Here is a 21,249-nt window from a genome sequence, read left to right as displayed (position 1 = left end):
AGAAATAAAAATAAAAATTTTTGGTTTTTCATTTTAGCAACAAAAACTGATAAATTTCCATTTCAAGTTGATCTGACCCACCAGATTGAAAAATCAGTTATTTGTTCATCTCTAATTCAGACGTGCTTTTTAAAGCACTTCACTGTGAATATAAAATATTTGAGGGCCAGACTCCAACTTTACAATATCTGCTAAATAACATACAGCACATAGCTCTGTGTGTGTTTATGTCCAGGTCTTGTTGGCTGGCTTAACACTATAAAGAGTCAGTACCGCTATGGGAGAGTGACCTGGATTCTATTCTGGCTCACTTATGAACACAAGGGTCAGCTTGTGTAATAAAAGGTGATGATACGAGAAAAAGAAAGAGCGCAGATGGATTTCCAGCTGCCTGGTTGTGTTTGCAGGCTTGGCACACAGACAACACTATCTCCTGACATGAAGTCAAGGAAAGGGAATAAATCTAGATGCACACAATGACATTTTTCAAATCACTTTCCTGACTATAACAAGGTGCATAAGAAGGGGGACCATAAGGTGCCACCACCCCAAAAGCATAAAAGTGCAGTTGAGAAATGCAGCCCTTTTGTATGCTCGCTCCCCTGTTATCTGTTGCGAAAGGGACTTGTAAGATAAGCCTCTTAAACCAATCTTCTCTACTCACATGATTTCTGAAGCCTGCAAAGCTCAAACAATGGACTGAATTATCAGACACTAGGAACCAAAGTCTCCTCTGGCTTGTAAGGAGATTTTAATTTTTTTTTTATCTGAAGAGCTTTACCCAGAGGTAATTACCTTTCTGACCATCTGTACAAAGTCCTTGGAATTCTGAGGCGAGAGGCCCTGGAGTTGACAAGTACAGGCCTCCAGAGACGATGCGTGAGCCACTATCAAAATGTTATTTCCTGCAACAAAATGAATAAACACTGATTGTTTGGGATTTAGGAAAAAAAGCTGTATGCAGTGATAACTGTCCAAGGCAGTTTGAGGCTTTTAAAGATGGGTTCAATTTTATACAGAACAACACAGTTGATATATGTGAGAAAATATTGCTTATGAATAATATTTCTGGCACTTTTTAATCTTCACAGTGCTTATGGCTAGAACTGGTTGAAAATTCTTTGTGCTGTTTGTTGGTTTTGGGGCAACCAATAGCTTTGTGAAGAACACAAGAATTTTGGTGAAAAGATTTTGCCTGCTTTGAAATTTTTGATTTTTCAAATGATACAAATATATTTGTTTCAATTGGCTTTGTGGAAAAAAAAATCTCAGCAAAAGTTTTTTTCAATTAAAATAAAATGTTTCATTTCATTTGAAATTTTTCAAATTTTGGCCCTACTTCTGGCCAACATTTTCAAACCTGGGTTGCCTACAGTTTATTCAATCACCTAAATAAAATCTCCCTGATTAATAGAGGTGCCAACATCCTCATTGATTTCAGTGTGAGCACTTCTGAAAACCAAGCCACTTTTATTCACATAGATAGGTATGGATTTGGGAGCTAATGTTAGGCACCCAGGTTTGAATATAATGCCTATATTTCTAATTCAAACTGGAAATAAGGCACAGGTTTTTTTGTAAGTGAGAATAATTAATCACTGGAACAGTTTACTAAGGGATATGGTTGATTCTCTGTGACTTGAAGTCTTGAAAGTCTGGTCTATGTTAGGTCGGCATAACTAAATTGTGTGAAAAATCCACACCCTTGAGCAGTGTAGTTAAACCAACCTAAGTCCCCATATAGCCAGCGCTAGGTGGATGGAAGAATTCTTCCGTTGACCTAGCTACTGCCTCTTGGGGAGGTGGATAACCTATGTCGATGGGAGAACCCCTCCCATCGGCATAGGTAGTGTGTACACTGAAGTGCTAGAGTGGCACAGCTGTGCTGACGTAGCATTTTAAGTGTAGACAAGACCTCAGCTACAACTAGCTGGCTTTCTGAAAGATATGTACCAGTTTAATCACAAGTTATTAGACTTGATGCAGGAATTGGTGAATGAAATTCTCTGGTTTGTGTTATGTAGCAAGTCAGACAAGACGATCACAATAATGGTCCCTTCCGGCTTTAAAATATACAAATCTGAATATAATCTGGGGCTCAAATCTGCAAATCCTTATACTGAGCATAGTGCTTGCTACACTAAGCAATACCATTATTTTAACAGTACTGCGTTTGACTGAAAGCACTTCTCAGATCAGGCCTTTAGCGTTAAGTGGGGTTTTATCGTTTCTCCTCCCTAAATTCAAATTTGGCTACCTCAGTGCTGACCATTGGTTTTTCAGTTCTTAAGTGTTAGTCAGAGTGTATTTTATTTTAGAGTGATTTTTTTTAACTCAACATATGGCTCGTTGTAAAATTCTCAAAGAAATTAATGAGAATGACTGAAAAAGAGCAGAAATTGTTTTGTGTTCACGCATTTTTTCAGGAATTCTATTCAGTAGTAGAGCTGGTAGAAACATTTTCATGCTGGTTTTTTTCCTCACAAAATTCCAGATTTTCAAAAATGCTCAACCAGCTCTATTTGATAGAATAACTTTGCTGAATCAAACAAGGTGAAAGGAAACAATGCTATAGTAATCCAAGAATCACACCCAATTCTTTCCATCTTCTAAAAGTACTTTATAAACATTAACTCATTATGCCTCAAATATCCATGTGAGATGTATATTACCCTCATAACGCAAGAACTAAGGGTCACCAAATGAAATCAATAGGCAGCAGGTTTAAAATAAACAAAAGGAAGTATTTTTTCACACAATGCACAGTCAACCTGTGAAACTCCTTGCCAGAGGATGTTGTGAAGGCCAAGACTATAACAGGATTCAGAAAAAAACTAGATAAGTTCATGGAGGATAGGTCCATCAATGGCTATTATCTGGGATGGGCGGGGATGGTGTCCCTAGCCTCTGTTTGCCAGAAGCTGGAAATGGGTGACGGGATGGATCACTTGATGATTACCTGTTCTATTCATTCCCTCTGAAGCACTTGGCATTGACCATTGTCGGAAGACAGGATACTGGGCTAAATGGACCTTTGGTCTGACCCAGTATGGCCGTTCTTATATTCTTATTTAACAGATGGAGAAACAGGCAGATAGGTTAAGGCCAAGAATTTCAAACGTGACTAGTGATTCTGAGTGTCTCAGTTTGTGAGTGTCCAACTTGAGGTATCTTAAAGGATCTTGATTTTCAGAAAGATCTTCAATACCTACCCTCTGAAAATCAGGTCCCTTTAAGGAGACTCAAGTTGGGCATGCACAAATTGTCAGCTTCTTTAGAGGCCCATGTTTTCACCCTGGGTTCTTCTACCTGCTTTTTGGGGCAAATTATTTCTAAAAAAGCTTGCAAAAGTATCAGTAAAAACAAACAAGTAAAACAGCTGGGGTTCTAGAAATATCCCATCTCAACGCTTTTAATGTTCGGTTTCTATTCACCATAACTGATTTCAACATTTTATTTAAAAACATTTTTTTTGGTTTTGTTCAGGTGCAAAACAAGCCTGTGCCGTAGCAATGACTAGCCTTAGGCATCCATACTAGGCCAAACAAAGACTCTCCTTCTGGTCCTGGTGGTGGAGATGGGAGGGAGGAAATGGCCTGGAGTGGAGTTGTTCTGTGGGCAGAGAAAACAGGGGAAACTTGCATAGCTTGCCTAGGTTGTAGGGCTCCTAAAACAATAGGGTCTCGTGACCACTGGTTCTGGTTATGGACAAACCTGGTAATAACAGACAATAGAATATTTTCCCTAGAAATGAGCCTGAACTACACAGTTTCACTCAGGTCTTGAATCCCCAATGTCTGTGGGCTGAGAGGATTCAGACATGGGGTTTTGACAGAGACAGCGACTAGCCATTGTTATTCAGTTCCAGAGTGCCTATCTGTGGTTTTGGATCACTGTTGAGGCATTAGATCCCTCTGTATCATGGTGCAGAACCACTTACCTTTGCCTTTGCATTCACTTATGATTTCTTTCGTTACTTGATAGCTTCTACTTATGTATGTGTCGTAAGACTCTGAAACCACTAACTTGCTGACGGGTATATGAGGTCTACGGACAGAAAAACGAACACAATAAGTTTTCAGGAGGAGAGATTTTAAATGCAAGTTAATTAGACCCTGTACACACTGGTTGAAAACATGCATTGCCAGTGCCCGTGTGTTAAACAAGAAATCTCTGTTGTTTCTCTAATCCTTCTAAATAACTCAACCCCCTACACCTTGTTATTTGTGTCAGGAGCATTTCCATAGGTTATCAGTGGGCTTTGAACCTCGGACTTTAGGCACCCAAATACAGACCTCCATCTCTTGAGCTAAAGGAGTAATTCCATTAGCTGGCAGCAGTAGTAAACTGTTTCCTTCTATGTACACCAGTCACTAGAGATGGAAAGCAGCACATTTATACAAGCATGTTACACTTGCAGTCGCGTGTAATAGTAATAATAACAACACTTTGCACTTCGATAGGTCCTTTGATCAGAGAATCTCAAAGCAATTAATTAAACTCCCCAGCACCCATGTGAAGTTTGTGAGTGATATTGCCCCTGTTTTAGAGGTGGGTAAAATGAAACAGAGACTATGTCTTCACTGAGTTATTTCTTCAAATTTCCCACGAGTACAGCTCTGCCAGTGGTAGTAATGGTGGGAACTCTAGTATAGATGAGGCGCTGGTGTTATTAATCACAGTGTTGTCTAGACCTGCTCAGAGCAGGATCAGATGACGTGGTGGTAAAAACACGAGGGGCTGCTGCTGCCTTAGAAAAGCATGGTACTGCACTGGTGGGAAATGTTTAAGACCAGCTCAGTGCAACAAGGCCAGAGTGGTTAAGTGACTTGCCCGGTGTGATTTTGGCCAATGAATTCAATGGGAGTGGTATTGGAGGCAAGCCATTGGGAGAGCTTGGGGTGGGGGTCGGGGAACAGAAGGCCCTATTCCTGTCCCTGGGACACAAGGAAAAACCCTGTCTCCTAATTCCATCCCAGGATATGAGGAAACTCCCATTGGTGTCAGATGGAATTACTCATCTCCGACAGCAGGAGGCTAGGGCTCCAGGCATTCACCCAGTCCTCTAGTTTAACCATCAGACCACACAAGAGCAAGTTTCCTTTTTGGCTAGGAGAACATACTTTATAGTCTTCCCAGAAGCTTTGTGTTTCCTGAACTGGCTATGTTCCTGTGGTCTCGCTGCTTTGCTTAGTGCTAGCAATGTGATGATACCCTTTCTGGAATAAGTGCAGTGTAAGTATCTCTGTTTAGGTGCAATATGCACAATGACTATATATTTCCACAGACCCGAAAAGGTAATTTGTAGGCAGGGAGGACAAAATATAAGCAGCTATATGGTATAATTAGGCATGAAAGGATTGAAAAGTTGTTTGTTTTGTTTTGTTTGTTTGTTTTTTCTTTGGTTGCTCATTTCTACTAGGTCATCCTAAAATAGAGTAACTCTGGTGTAATAAATGGATTCAGGGTTTCTGATGATATCACAAACCACAAAAAGCAGCTGCAAAATAAGTTGTCACCAAACCCCCATGTGTTGGAATTTCCTGTGTTACATTATTTATAAGGTGGGAATGATTTTATCTGAGACCTTTTAGTTTGCGTTTAAGATCCTTCCCTTCTCTCTAAAACAGATGGTTTACTGTTGATGAGAATTCACAATAATTCTGACATTTCACCAATGTGACTGAGTGCTGACCAGGATCACATGACCTTTCCCTAAAATCTATTGCTATTTCAGAAGCTGTTTAGGCCTGGTCTACACTGGGGTTGCGGGGGGCAGGGGGAGGGTCGATCTAAGTTACACAACTTCAGCTACGTGAATAACGTAGCTGAAGTCGACATACTTAGATCGACTTACCGTGGTGTCTTCACTGTGGTGAGTTGACTGCTGCCACTCACCCATCAACTCTGCCTGCGCCTCTCGCGGTGGTGGAGTACAGGAGTTGACGGGAGAGCGCTCGAGGGTCGATTTATCGTCCCTATACGAGACCGATAAATCGATCCCCTCTGGATTGATCGCTACCCGCCAATCTGCGGGTAGTGTAGACATACCCATAGCATAAATGAATCATAGATTTGGAAGCAGGGAAAACCCAGAAGGTCATCTTATCTATTCCTTAATTCCTTGTGCGATATATGAGACTAGTCCTACCAAGCTGTTTTATTTAGCCTCTCTGTATGCCTTCCAGCTATTTACAACACAGGTAGGCACTGTGTATGAGTCAGCATCCTTACATTTCAAGCAGCAACTCCCTTGGTGTGAGATGGAGCTTTGGTTAGCAATTGCTGAGAACTTGAGGCTAAATGCAATAGTATTTGACAGCAGAAGCTGCTGGCACCAAAAGGGTTTTAAAAGAGCTGGCTGAGGAGCTCACTGGACAGTCAATTGTTGATTTTTCAATAAGTCTTGGAGCACTGGGGAAGTTCCAGAAGACTGAAAGAAAAACTCGTGTTGTGCCAATTTTTAAAAAGGGTGTGTCAGTTTCCTCTGATTAGAAATTATCAGAAACTTTCCATCAAAATGTTTATTTGAGGGGGAAATGGTTTTTCAATTACATGAAAATTTTAATGAAAACATTTCTGCTTTCATCAGTAATTTCTGAGTTTTTGCTGAAAACTCCAATACTAAAATATTTTCTGTCTGGCAACTGAAAAATTTGAAACTGAAAAATGTTCAGCTTTTGGTTGCTGAAAAGTAGAAACAATGTTTGTTTTCAGGCTTTTAGATGAAAACCTAAAAAATTCTGATGAAAACAATTATTTTTAAAAAACCTGCTGAAATTTTTCACTGGGTGGGGAGACAAAACCCCTCATTCCACCTCTCATGGAGAATACTTCACTCAGAGGAGCATTTGCGAGGGTTCAGCAGTTAATGTCTGAGATCCTCTGATGGAAGGCGCAACGATCAGTGCTTACTATTAAGCAGAATTAACCACTCAGCTGTATTGTGTGCACATACAGATAAAAAATGGAAACTGGAGTTGGCTTTAAAGCCTCGTCTCCTGCTACTTACAGAAGAGGGTCATGAGAGAAAAGAGCCTTCTCCAATAAGAGTTTCATTTGCAATAATATTGAAAGTTTTAAAAAACATGTGGGTTCTGCATTTGTTCCAGTGACACTTAATGTTCACTTTAGGGAACATGAGCTTTTCGGAAGGGAAACTGAAGACTTATATGGGCACTTTGTGCCTGGCAATGTCAAATGTGGGAATGAATAAAAAGGAGGGGGGCCACTGCAGGAGCTTCTCGTGTTGATTAATCATTAACTTACAATTCTTGTGGACTTTGGCTGCCTTCCTAGCCACAATGAAATAGTAGTCCAGGAAGGAAGGCCAAACACCAGAGGAAAATTGAACATTAAGGGCCAGACCTTCTGCTAGTGTAAATGGGTTTAGCTCCTGGAGGATCCTGGCCCTAAAATGGAGGCATCCTAGGGGTGGACAAAGGCAGGAGTCTTGAGACCAGAGTCCCGTGGAGAGATGTCAAGGACGAAAGAGTGAGTGATTGGTGCTAGCTGGCTGGATAGGGCTGGGCTATCTGAGTCGGGAAGATGATGACGGCACTAGGAGTGGAAAGAGGACAAGAGTCTGTCCCAAGGATGCCTTGAAATTACTGGTGGATGCTAACATGTTCCTCAGCATGTTGCCAAGTGTATAATTAAGGGCCCCAACCATGCAATCAGAAACCCAAATCCATATCCAAGATTTGCATCAGTGGGGTAGCTGGGTGTGACTGAGGCTATAAATGTCCACCACAGAGAACTGACTCAGCTCAACTAGCTCTTTTATTACCTTTTGAAGCAGAGATAAGTTCAGATCCAGAGCCCAAATCCCAAAGCTTTGAAACATGGTTTAAAAAAAAATTCAGGGCTATATCCGGGCCCATGAAATGCCCCACTTTGCACGGCTCAGCTGCACTAATGGGGCATGTGAGGATTCCATGGGAATGGGGGAACTTTTGCTTCGGGGGCACAGTTTATCAAGGACATACCTAGAGTGCAGCAATTCTCTGGTGTGCCATGGCTTCTAGGGCACCATTACTAGCTAATGCAAATTAGAGCAGACCTGAGCCTGCTCTAATTTAGGCTGGGAACTCAATAAGCTCCCAGCAGCCCCAGGGACAGTACAAAGGTAGCCAACAGCTCAGCCAGAGCTTAGGTTTGGGTCCCTGGTGTTTCGTTCCTTTCTCTCCTATGCATTAAATTCAAGTTATTCATTGCTAAGGAAACTCTGTGAGAGTGACATGCCAAGTTCTGCTACCTGTAGGTTGTATCAACACACAGATTGGCTGCAGCTAAATCCACTGCAGGTATCCAGGCAGGTAATGTGGTACCAGAGACCCATTTTGTCCACTCAAATAAGCCCGGCTCTACTCGAATCTTTAGGTTATTTTCTTGTTGCAAACCTGAAAGAGAAAAAAAAAGGTGGAGGGGAATCCCTGGAAGCAAGGGATGGGACTGGGGACAAGAGGATTTAGGATTGGGGTTTTTCTTTTTTTATTGGTGGTATTTTGATTAGACATCAACAAATTCTTCCACGGGTTGAGAGTCAGGGCCAGATGTGCACAACTCCAGTATTTGCTTGTGCATGTAGCTAGTTTACCATATATATGAATGGCAGGTATGTGCATGTGTCACGTAAGTGAACAGAAGTAAAGAAGTGCCCCTCATCTAGACATAACTCTGTATTTTGTATGGAGCCCTCTTCAGATTGTACATTCCAAATGGTCGAAGGGTGCAGAGCTGATAAGCATGCTGATGATTCTGAAGAGAAGATGATGGCAGCTCCATGCACACCTTACGCTACCATTGGCCAAGGGAGCTAGCATGTTAGCCTTTGCTTCCCAGCCCAGTCTGTGCAGCAGCATCTTTCTTGATGGCACCAGCATGTTTACCGGTGAAAGACATTAGCATTAGTTAATAGCTGCAGAACCAACAGGGGGAGCTCACATTTCCTTGCATCACAGTGTGTTTGCATTGGGATGGTGAAGTTAAAAAGGATGTACTGAACACTAAACTTATACATATACCATACCATACAAAAGATTTAAAAATCATACGTTTGGGCACCTGGGAATGGGTAATAGCCCCTCCACCCCCGGCTCCACTATAAACTACAAAAGCAGTGTCAATATTATATAGTACCTAGAGACCAGGGCCCCGGCGTGGTAGGCACCTGTTCAAACATATAACAAAGAGACAGACCCTGCCCTGAGGAGTTCAGTCTAAGCAATATGCCCCCAATCTCAGGCTTACCCACAGCACTCATGCACAATCTATGCCTACTACGAGTATAATCAAGGGAAGGCAATTATTTGCTCAGGGCTTTGCTTAGTTGAAAAGTATATACCCAGGAATGTTGCCCATGACCCCGTCCCCCAGGAATATGCCCTGTAATACTCTATATGCTGCTATGTACTCAGTAGCTCACACGTGATCTAGGACAGTGGCTCTCAACCTTTCCCGACTACTGTACCCCTTTCAGGCGTCTGATTTGTCTTGCATACGCCCAAATTTCACCTCACTTAAAAACTACTTGCTTACAAAATCAGAGCTAAAATACAAAAGCGTCACATCGCAGTGTTACTGAAAATTTGCTGACTTTCTCATTTTTACCATATCATTATAAAATAAATCAATTTGAATATTAATATTGTACTTACATTTCAGCGTTCAGTATATAGAACTGTAAAACCAAGCACTGACTTATGTAGCCTGTTGTAAAACTAGGCAAATATCTAGATGAGTTGATGTACCCCCGGGAAGGTTTCTTTGTACCCCCAGGGGTACATATACCTCTGGTTGAGAACCACTGCTCTAGGGCATTGGAATCTGTTAGACTGAGAATGTAATGTTAATCAGGGCGCTTGGACACAGGAACTGCCATATGAAAACAGGCCATTGATCCATCTAGCTGGTATCCTGACTTCAGTAGAAGCCTCATATTGTGCCTGACTATTGTGCAATGCTATGCAATGGAGGAGAGGAAAGAAAACCCATTTCCTGCCTCAGCTGGCAGTGGCTTCATACCCCAAAGCATGACGATCCCTGTTCCTTGTAACTTAACCTGTATAGTGCAGGGAAGAGGCATGCTATTTTTGAGGCCTTCCATTAAACAAATGGGTTTTTCATGGCTGGCTTCCCCGGAAAACAGGAAAAATCCAGACTCTCTCCCTTGTCTGCTTCTTACCTTTGAGAATATTGTGTGCTGTCTGTACACAGCGCAGCGACGGGGAGCAGTAGACATGTTCAATAACAGTGTTACTTTCCAGCAAGGCTTCACCTGCAAGCAAAAGCTTAGCATCACTGATACACACATTATAGTAGACATCACAGTAGTTGCAGCATGCATGCTTCAATGTAGTTGTAACATAGCAGGAAGCTAATGAAGTTCTCCGAGTGCATTGGTTATTTTTTTGTAGACCTATTTATCCATCAGATTTTATTTCAGTAGCATACTATGCTTTGTGGCTCAGACAGCTGTGAAACTGTGGTACCTTTTTCTGTGCAGTCTTTTTCAGTTTCTAAGAACTCAGTCAGTGTACAGAGAAACGGCAGCCATTTTGTGCTCAGAATGGCTGTAGCCTGTTTCAGGACAGACACACCAATACTGTGCTCTCTCCTGGAGACTTAATTCTTATTTGTTCTTGTAGATTTCTCTATTTTAGATTGCCATCTTACACTGAAAACATAGATTTGCTCTTTGTGCATGGGAAAAATATAACAGGCTTGAGTCTCATTTCATTTATACTCAACTAAATCAGGAATAACTCCCCTTAACTCAGTAGTTGAGAGCCTCATCTGGTGTAAATTACCATGGCTCCATGGTCTAATTTAGTTAATCTGGTGTAAAATCAGTGGAAGTAAGATGAGAATCAGGCCCAACATTATGATTATTTATATTACGGTAGCACCTCAGGGACCCAAATGAGACTGGGAATCCATTGTGCAAGGTGCTGTATACGTACAGTCACATAATAAGAGGCGGTCCCTGATCTATAAAAAGCTTATAATATAAATAGGGCAGACAAAGGGAGGGGGAATACAAGGGTTATTAATCTTGTTAAACATATGTACAGTTATAATTAAACATTTAACTGGTTTTTGAACCTGTGGGGAAAGCGGAGTGCACAGCTGAAGGCGATGCACGTGTGAAAATCTTTCGCCACTTGATTCAGAGCTGCTGTTTTACTAACCAGGTCAAGGACTGTTTGAAATGATAGCTCTGGGATTCTTCAAGGTCATGCTAGCATTTGTGCAGAACAGAGCTTTCGCCTGTAGATGGCAGGCATGCTGTAACAGTGCTAACGAGCTCTGTTATGTAGGGTAGTGTTGGTCATGTATACATTTCACACACACTGACCCCAGTGAATGGTGCCAGTGAAGTGTTCTCATTGTTTCTGAATTAGCCCTTCTGTTGTGTGTATTATGAGCGCAGGTTTTACTGACCTTCCTTGAGAACTGCCCCTGCAGTCTGACCATGCTATTATTATATCCTGATCCGGTTTTATTTAAAAGGCCTACATTTTTCAAAGTGTGCAGTAATCTTGGGTTCCCAACATGAGACACTTTAAAGAGGCCTGCTGTTCAGAAAATGCTCTGAAAATCAGCTTCTTAAAGGTGTCTCAAGTTGGACGAACCAAAATCTGTAACGTTGTTTCTGAACTCAGCAAATAACTTACTCTCACTCTATAAAGTAGAGTGGTAGAAGGCTACATATTCCCCTTATGAAACAGGCCAAGAACAGAATGGGGGAGGTGCCTGATTTGACTTGAACTATACTTGATAGTGTAAATATGAAACCCCACTGGGGAGATAAGACCGTGTTTGTGCTGCAAACTACAGATCAAAAATTAAGCTTGTCAAAATCAAGTCAGGAACATATTTTGCATACAGCAACTGTCATGTTAACTGTAATACTTTTACTACCATCATTATCAACAATCTTCCACAGTGTGGCAAATTTACAGGGCACTTTTATGTGCAACACAGCTGCACGCCTAATTGCTTTGATTTTGTGCATTGTTCTTCCTGCCGCAGTGGCGGCTGAATGGGGCCAGGCTGACTTTAAAGGAAGTTCTTTTCTAATTAAATTGAAGAAACTTTCTGAAGGCTCTCGACGTGTCTAAACTCTTTTAGCTTCTGGCACCTGATTGAATTTTTCCATATTGCACTTGCGCTTTCTTTTCTGGCGTGTGTGGGAGGAGATATAAATGCTTCTTGCGCAAACTATTGTCTCAGCCGACGAGAGCTTACCAACAAGTCTTGCTTGTGTGCAACCAAACACGGTGATTGGTGCATCTTTTTCATAATCCCTGAAACCACCACTTCTTTGAGGTAAGCTGTGAGGCATATTCAGGTTTGTTCGCATATACCTTCCTGTTAGGGGAAAGTTTAGAAGCAGGTACTGGAATTAGTGGATGACTGAGAAAAGCATTCAGTATCATGCCCATTACAACCCTTCATCAGAGGCTGCCCCAAGCACGGCAGTCAGGCAGCTTTTGGCAGCATGCCTGCGGGAGGTCTGCCGGTCCCACACCTTCAGTGTGCCTGCCGCCGAATTGCCGCTGAAACCACGGGACTGGCGGACCTCCTGCAGGCATGCCGTCGAAGGCAGCCTGACTCACGGCGACCGGCAGGCCGCCCCAGGCATGCGCATGGTGCGCTGGTGCCTGGAGCCGTCCCTGTCCTTCATTCACAACAGCTTGCACACAACAGATGTTAACCAGAACTGAGCGGGAAAGGGTTTTCACGTTGTGGGAGCACTTTTCAGAATTCAAAATTTTTCCTGTTCTGAATCAGAACTATTTCATGAACATTTTCAGGATTTCCATGGCAATCTGAGAACAATTTCAGTTTGGGCCAAATGAAATGTTTCATTTTGATCATTTCAAAATGTTTGATTTTATTTTGGACCTTTTTAAATTTTAATATTTTTAACTATACTTTGTTAAATTTTCTACATGAAAAGTAATTTGAAACCAAAAAATGGGGATGATTTTTTTTTGTTTCAAAAATGTCAGGAATGGGAGGTTTTGACATTTTCAAGTTTTTTTCCAAACTTTTTTCAAAAGGTAGAGCTGACTCTTTCCCGCAAACAGGATTGGTTTCAACGAATCGACATGTTCTGATGGAAAAAAAAATTAATTGAAAAAATCCCAATCAGCTCAAGTACTAACTATGCCTGGAATTACTGTGGATAACTTATTACTATCAGGAATACTAAGGCTTTGTCTATATTGGGGAGTTGCCTCAATTTTAGCCATCACTCACCACCTAATGGCATTGCTGCAAATCCTAGTGTAGACAAGGCAAACCGTTCTAAGCCGTGATTTGCTCTCGTGCCATTTACTCTGATTTCAATTAGGATTAAGAGCTACCAGTGCAAAGAGTGGCTTTGTCTGTCTGCACTTAGGCCTGGTCTACACTGGTTGTGGCTGGGTGGAGCTAAATCAGTCTAAGTTACACAACTTCAGCTATGAAAATAGCATAGCTGAAGTCAGCGTACTTAGAGCTACTTACCGCGGTGTCTTCGCTGTGGTAGATCGACTGCTGACGCTCCCCCATCGACTCGCCTATGCTTCTTGCTCTGGTGGAGTACCGGAGTTGATGGGAGAGCGCTCGGCGGTCGATTTATCGCGCATTCACTAGACGCGATAAATTGACCCCTGCTAGACCGATTGCTCCAGAGGTAAGTGTAGACATGCCCTAAGAGTTTGCATTGGGGCCCCATGGCTGGATTGCCAATGGCTAGAATCAGGGCAAATCCCTGGTGTAGGAATGGCTTTAGCTTACAAATAAGAATGATTATGGAGAGGTTTTATTGTTTCAATGAGGTCTTTTATTCAGATGATTTCCCACCCCACTTGCAGGGCAGACCAATGTGGTCAAGCATGGTATTCATCCACCACATCCCCACCCCAGCTTGGTAGTTTGCAGTGGCTGCAGCCACAGATTAATATGGATGTGGCTGGGCTAGCTCCACTGTGTGCCTAACTCCACTATGATACAACCCTACTTAATCAAAGGCCTAATTCAAGATTGCAGAGAAGAAACAGATCTGTTGGTATTTCACACTGACCCTAACCACTTCAGAGTGCTGTTAAAATGGTATCTCAGTCAGCCTTCCCCTATGAGTTACATTCCAGCGGAGTTTGCCCAGGAGACAATCCACTTAAACTTTTCTTGTGTGGTTACCCCCGCTCTACCCCAAAAGCTGGGGATTAACCGATCCTGCAGCAACTGACTCACCTTTGGCATCAAAACACTGGGACAACCAGTACTTTCCAAACACAACATCCATTCTCTCCCCATGCCGGCAGACAAAAAGACATCGCTTTTGAAGCCCTGGCTGGCTGGTTACTCTCAGGGGCTGAAAGCAAAGTGACAGGAAGTTTGGCCATGGTGAGAATCCAAGTGCCTTTTTCTTAGTGCCAATTTATTTAAGAGTAAGGACCTGACTCTTGAATTAATCCTAGTATGAACAAGGGGCACTGGTCACTTCACTGAAGTAAATCATTGATATCAGTTTTCAGAGTAGCAGCCGTGTTAGTCTTTGTATCCACAAAAAGAACAGGAGGACTTGTGGCACCTTAGAGACTAACACATTTATTTCCGCATAAGCTTTTGTGGGCTACAGCCCACTTCATCGGATGCATGTAGTGGAAAATACAATAGGAAGATATATATACACACACACACACACACAGAGAACATGAAACAATGGGTGTTACCGTATACACTTTAACGAGAGTGATCAGTTAAGGTGAGCTATATTAGTGTAAACGTGGTGTACATGAAAGAAGAAGGCCCTATGTATCCTTGTTCCATAGGTATTCTGGGGACAGATGTTATCTTCAGATCTTGGGATCTGTAATGTCCCCTTAAAGCCAGCAGAGAATTGTAACCTGAGCTCCCCAGCACAGCACAGTCGAATCAGATGTAGAGAATGAGCTGTTGGTGTGAAACTAGCTGCTGGAGATTTGCCATTAAAACCATGCAGAACCTGTTCACCTGGGTTTACTTTAACAGTGCCTGATGTACCCCAAGCGAGACTAGATTCCAGTGCCAAGTACGGGGAGCGAGTTTCACTAGCACAGTGAAAGCTTCTTAAGTTTCATTACTCCGACAAAAACAGAGCAGACAGGCAGAATGGGAAGATGGCACAATGTTGTGTGCGGATACTACAAACCAGTTGCAAAGCTGGTCAATCTAACGTTTAGGCCCCCCTGGTCTTGACAGGGTGACCCTTTAGCTACTGGGAGGGGTGAGGGATGCTTCTGAATATTTTAAAATAAACATGCTGCTGCATTGACATCTTTGGAGTGAGAGACACATTTCATCCACAGAACACGTATAGCACAGGCAGTGGTAGTGCAAGATTCCCCCCACATTACCCCACGTGTCTCCTTCCTGACCACCTCCACAGTTCAGTTTCTGCCTCCCTCTCCCCTGCATTCAATTCTTTGCATTTCTGTCGACACTGGTGGCAGCTTTGTGCCGTGGAAAGCTGTCCACTGGGAGCAGGGCCGAAAGCAACTCATTCAATATATGCCACCAAACAGCCATCTGATTCTAAGGGCTTGTCGTGGAAGCCAGCAAGCTGGGGCATATATTTATAGTGCTGCAGCATGCTGCACACTAACTGTCTGTGGGGACCCTTCTGCAGAGCACTAAGGGTATGTCTACACTGCTGTTAGACACTGGCAGCTGGTCTGGGCCAGCTGTCTCGGGCTCAGGTAAGGGGTTGTTTAATTGTGGTGTAGACAGTCAGGATTGGGCTCCAGCCTGAACTCTGGGACACTCCCATCTCAGAGGGTCCTAGAGCCCGGACTCCAGCACAGGCCTGAATGTCTACACCCCTCAGCCCGAGCCCAGCATCAGCTGGCACAGGCCAGCCTCGGTTTTTAAATGCAGTGTAGACATACCCGTGTGCTAACGGTTTTCCAGCGCTAGGCTGGATTCCAACAGACAGCTTAGCAGCAAATGACTTCCTAGTCTGTTACCAGTCCTTAGGTCACGGAGTCCTTGTGGGCAAGCCCACCTGCATTTTGAAATAGGCTGTGACTCCTGCCTTGCCATGTTTTCTATACAACTCACCTCCAGGACCACCCTGCTTTAATCTGAGTTCCCAAACTCGGGGTGGCAAAGAAGTCTGAGGGACATGACCAGCATTCCTGGTGTGTGGCTAGATCAGGGGAGGGAACCCAGATCTGGCCTGTCAGGGCTTTCAATCCGGCCTGCGGGATTGCTAGCCCCGTGGCACAGTGGGGATAAGGCCGGCTCCCTGCCTGCCCTGGCCCTGCGCTGCTCCCGGAATTGGTCGGCACCATGTCCCTGCACCATGTCCTTGCAGAGGACTCCGTGCGCTGCCCTCGCCTGCAGGCACCACCCCCTGCAGCTCCCATTGGCTGGGAATGGGGAACCGCGGCCAATGGAAGCTTCGGGGGTGGTACCTGCAGGCGAGGGCAGCGTGCGGCAGAGTCACCTGCCCCACCCCACCTCCAGGAGCTGCTGCTGGACATGCTGGCCACTTCTGGGAGTGGTGCAGGGCCAGGACAGGCAAGGAGCCTGCCTTAGCCCCGCTGCACACTGCTGCCACCCTGGAGCCACTTGAGGTAAGCGGCGCCAGGCCAGAGCCCAAACCCGTCCTGCACCCTGCACCCCAACCCTTGCCCTGAGCCTGCTAACCCCCTGCCTTGAGCCCCCTGCTGCACCCCTTCTGAACCCCAACCCCCTGCCTTGAGCCCCCTGCTGCACTCTGCACCCCAACCTCCTGCTCTGTGCCCCCTCCTGAACCCTTCACTCTTCCTGCACCCAACCCCTTGCCCTGAGACCCTTTCTGCACACCGCACCCCCTCCCACCCCCCCTCACTCCCTCCCGCACCCCAACCCCTGCCCCAGCCCTACATTCATGGCCCTGCATACAATTTCCCCACCCAGATGTGGCCATTGGGCCAAAAAGTTTGCCCACCCCTGGGCTAGATGGAAAGTGGAAAGTCCTGAAACTATTTGCTGCTGTTAAACGGGGTCACAGTATGGAAAAGGTTGAGAGAACCACTGCCTTAGTCCTTAACATGCATTGAACCAGAAATTGCTCAGTTGCAAGGGATGTAAAGCTGATATGATGGGGACGTTCCCTATTTATAAATGTTAATTTAAATAATATAAAGAGGTCTACCCAAGGCTCTAGGTGCCCTAATTAAAAATCACTAATTAATGTAACTAATTATTAATTAGTATTTATACTGATTGTATTACTAGTTAATATTACTATAGTTAGGTGGTATTTAGCTGTGTTATTCACAGTGTCATGAATCCTTACGTGCATTGTCTGGCAGATGATCGTGAGTGGCCCTGTGTCCCCAGGTCCTTGATCTTCTTGCTGTCTTCTTTCCGGAGCTCCATCATTGAAGGTTAGAGGGGATGGGGAAGAACTGGTACTCAGAATCGAGTAAGATCTGCCACAAATAAAGAGACGCTTGCTTAGAAAATGTTCCTTTGACTTATTGTCCTCAGAGTTGTGCCAGGATGTTCCCAGAGCCTGAGACAGGGCAATAAGTGGTTTTATTATTATTTGTATTCCAGTATATGCTCGGTGTTGTACATGTTCAGAGTAAGGACCAGCCCCAAAGAACTCTACAGTTCATTAGAGACAGGGTTTCTTAACCCATAGGTCGTCACCCCAAACTGGGTCAACAGAATGTTCCCAAGGGCTGCGTGGGAGGCCCAGTGAGGAAATTGGTTTCTGTCAAAGGGTGGCTGGCGGCCCTGCAGGGGGAGCTATTGCAGAGCCCGTGCCGCACTCCCGCAACAGCAGCACCTCCTGTGGCTCCGGTCTCACAGGTCTGGCTGGGCTCAGCTCCCTGCTCTGGGCGTTGAAACCCGGTGCATGGGATTGCGGCTCCACTCAGGTTTGACCCAGCTGACCCTCTGTCATGAAAGGGGGCTGGCCAGGCCAAACTTGAGCGAGTGGCACTGCGACCCTAGACACTACAATGTCCAGAGCAGGGAGCTATACCCAGCCACCCCATGAGACAGGAGCTGTAACCACCACCACATGATCGGCATGCTGTACTTATTTAATGCTTATGACGTTAATGTGGGTAACATATATTGTGGGCAACAAATATTTAGTAACTCCAATTTTTTTGTACTAAAGCTATTTACCAGGTCACAACAGATCTTTGCAAATGGGTCCCGAGCCCCAAACTTTGAGAACCACTGCAGTCAAGAACAACCTAAAAAAAAAAAAAGGTTGGGAGGAAGTCTTCAGCCAACTTTGGGGCATGAGCTGTCATTTAATATATGATTGTAGAGTCCCTAGCACAATGGAGCCCAACCTTGTCATGACCCTTAGGTGCTACTGCAGTGTACCATGTTAACCCATGCAGTCACATGAGTGTGGCAGTTGGGCCAAGTAATCTACCATGTGTGCAGTCTTCCTCATACAACCAATGAAATTGTTGCATGCAAATTAGCTGTAAAATAAGAGTGGTAATTGGTTGAGTTACCTCTGATATCACAATGATCTAGGCCATGACATGGCATATATATGTGTCTTACTGTAGCTGTTGACTGCACGGGTATAATTCGTAAAGTCAAAATGGCTGAGTACTTTAAAATTGAATGGTAACAGATCACAACTCCTGGTCATGATTAAACCTGATCATATTCTAAGCAGAAAGATTTCCCAGCCATGTTTGTAGCTGTTTCCATCGCTTCACACTGACTCAATGTTCTAGGCTTCAGTGTGGCACGCAGGCAGAGTGACAATCTTGAAATCTTCTTATATAGACACTAACTTGCCAGTGCATCAGGCTGCTTTTAAGGGGCCATTACAGATGGATACAATGAATATCAGTGGAATATCCAATTTTGATTCTTGCAAGCGAAAGGATAACGTAAACAATAACAGCAGCCGAGATCTTAGACATGATTCTCTTCTGAATTATACCAGCGTAAATTGTGAGTGACTGTATTTAAGTCAATAGAGTTTACACCAGTTTTACAACTGGCATGAGAGAAAAGGAATGAATTCTGCCCTCTCCTTAAGAGAGTCTATCTCCCTACTTACAAGATATGGTGCAAACTTAGAGACTAGATCACTTCCTTTTTCTTTTTCATTAAATATGCTAATCAAATGGGGCACGCTCAGAATAAAGCCATCGCAGCGAGATGTTCAAGGGCTTAGGCCAACATCCTCGGGAGTAAATTAAAACAGGCAATTACAAAAATTCAACCAACCCTCTATTGATTGCAGTGGCTCTTGCTGCGATGTGCATTTTCTTAGTCGTTAAGAATAACTCGTGGGCTAATGTGTGCCGTCATTTGCTTTGACACGGAAATAGCCACCTTCTCTTTGCACTTGGATTAATTGCTTTAAATATGTCAGGAGAAGACTCTTGACTTGCTCCGAGGGGTTTCTCGCTAGTCTCTACCAATGAAAGAAAATAGGCTGTCTGTGTTTGCCAGTAGGCGATCTGCCAGCGGATCATATCATCGCGGCCAGCAAGCAATAAAAAGTATCATGTCCTTGGTGCTAATGCCCCCTTACTTTATAAGAAAAATAAATATTCGGACTTACCAATGGGGCAATGTATAGGGTTACCTAATTCAGGCAGGACACTACACTTGGGTGCCCCCGAGAAACCCCTTAACAAGAGGAGTGTGGGCTGCAATGCAGGACTGGAAGGTGCCCAGATATTAAGATGGTGAGCATGGTGAAAGAATCTATAGACAATAGAATCGTTCTCTGTCCAGAATCACAGCATCCTCATAGTTCACCGAAAGGCCCCTCTGCACACCCTGAGCAACAGAAGCCAGGGAGCTGTTCTGGAGTGGAGTCTTGAGACTGCCTTCTCCTTCACACACTCTTCATACTTGAAGTAAGACTAGGAGTACTTGTGGCACCTTAGAGACAAGTACTCCTATTCTTTTTGCGGCTACAGACTAACCCGGCTATTACTCTGATACTTGACGTAGAAATCCCAGCTCAGAACACTCTGGAACTTGCCAGGAGGAAGGCAGGGATTATTATTATTATTACTACTATAATTTACAGTAGCTCCCTCCAAGTGTTGGGTACTTTCCAAATACACAAGGAATTGTCCCTGCTCTCAGGAGCTCACAGTTGAAGAGTGGAGAGATAATTAGACAGAGATTAGGAGGAAGGAAGAATAATATTCAATTTCTAAGCAGCATGGCAGAAGAGCTTTTTTTTAGAGACTTACAGATATGCAAGGCAGCGGCATACAGATAAGCTCAGGAAGGTCACACCATGCATGGGGTTGAAAGCCAGATCCAATTTTATCTTAATGATGATAATCTGAACCAAAAGCTTGGCTCTGAATTGTGACAGATAAGGCAATAATCTTGCAATATCCGTGGGAGACCTTATGAATTAAGTTTAAGTATCTTCAGGGGCAATTGTATTAAATGCAAAGTTTCTGTATTATGGTGGGCTGGGATTGTATGTAACCTCTCTGGACAGGAGAGGGGGATGTGATGTGAGTCTTGGAAGAGTTCAAAGGACTATATTGAAAATGTGCCAGACAAGAATGGACCTTGGGGACAATAAGTATGAATTGGATTTCCTCAGAAATACCTAGGGAAAGGTTAACAAAAATTCCTTATCTCCAATTGTGCAAAACCGCAGCCTTTTGAAGCTATGCTCTGAGGAGCTGAGTCATTGTCCGCTAATGAGCTGTTCCTGGAGGTTGGAGATCAAAGGCCCACATCACATAAAGAAATGGCTGAGCTGCCCAGTCGAGGTTCTCAGAATCTGAGACCGTTATGAACTAGTAAACAGGGGAAAAATCTAGTTGTGGGTTTTGAAAGACTGACAACTACCAGAGCCCAAGGCTGGGGTGGGGGGTGACCCCTGGAAAGCTTTTTAGCATGTGTGTAGATTCTTATATTGGTTTTTTAAAGTTTTCTTTGTGATGCTTTCATCTTAAAAATTAATCTGCTTGCCTAGAAAGAATTGTATTGTGACTTATAATTGCTGGCAATTATGCTGTTCATAACTTCGAGAGAGAAAGCAAAGCACTGTTTAAGCAGTCTGGCTTGCTGGGAATATCACAATGTAGGTAAGGAACTGTGCAGCCTTAAAAACATCCTAGTCAGGAGGGAGAGAGATGCAGGTCTCTGCCCAAGAGAGGTGAAGCCTCGGTGGCACATCTTGAGTGGACCACGGAGGGGGAATACAAGCGCAGTTGCCCTGAAACTGACATGAATATCCCCCAAACTGTA

The 21,249-nt window shown here is 43.8% G+C and overlaps 1 protein-coding gene across 2 annotated transcripts in view; it reads right to left on the bottom strand.

The window, feature by feature from the left end:
- Nucleotides 1-21,249, bottom strand: part of UBASH3B (ubiquitin associated and SH3 domain containing B) — a 110,933-nt gene that overhangs the window by 6,079 nt on the left and 83,605 nt on the right. For both annotated transcript variants that reach the window (XM_044997263.1, XM_044997262.1), the window contains 7 exons: nt 17,321-17,456; nt 14,248-14,368; nt 12,253-12,375; nt 10,187-10,279; nt 8,258-8,402; nt 3,941-4,047; nt 796-905 (listed from right to left, as the gene is read on the bottom strand). In XM_044997263.1, coding sequence (XP_044853198.1) covers nt 796-905; nt 3,941-4,047; nt 8,258-8,402; nt 10,187-10,279; nt 12,253-12,375; nt 14,248-14,368; nt 17,321-17,456 — 835 coding nt within the window. The remainder of the gene's footprint in view (nt 1-795; nt 906-3,940; nt 4,048-8,257; nt 8,403-10,186; nt 10,280-12,252; nt 12,376-14,247; nt 14,369-17,320; nt 17,457-21,249) is intronic.

The sequence above is a fragment of the Mauremys mutica genome, chromosome 22 (genome assembly GCF_020497125.1).
Source record: "Mauremys mutica isolate MM-2020 ecotype Southern chromosome 22, ASM2049712v1, whole genome shotgun sequence".
Lineage (NCBI taxonomy): Eukaryota > Metazoa > Chordata > Testudines > Geoemydidae > Mauremys > Mauremys mutica.
The sequence above is the reverse complement of the archived record's forward strand: the minus strand, read 5'-3'. Positions and strand labels throughout refer to the sequence as shown.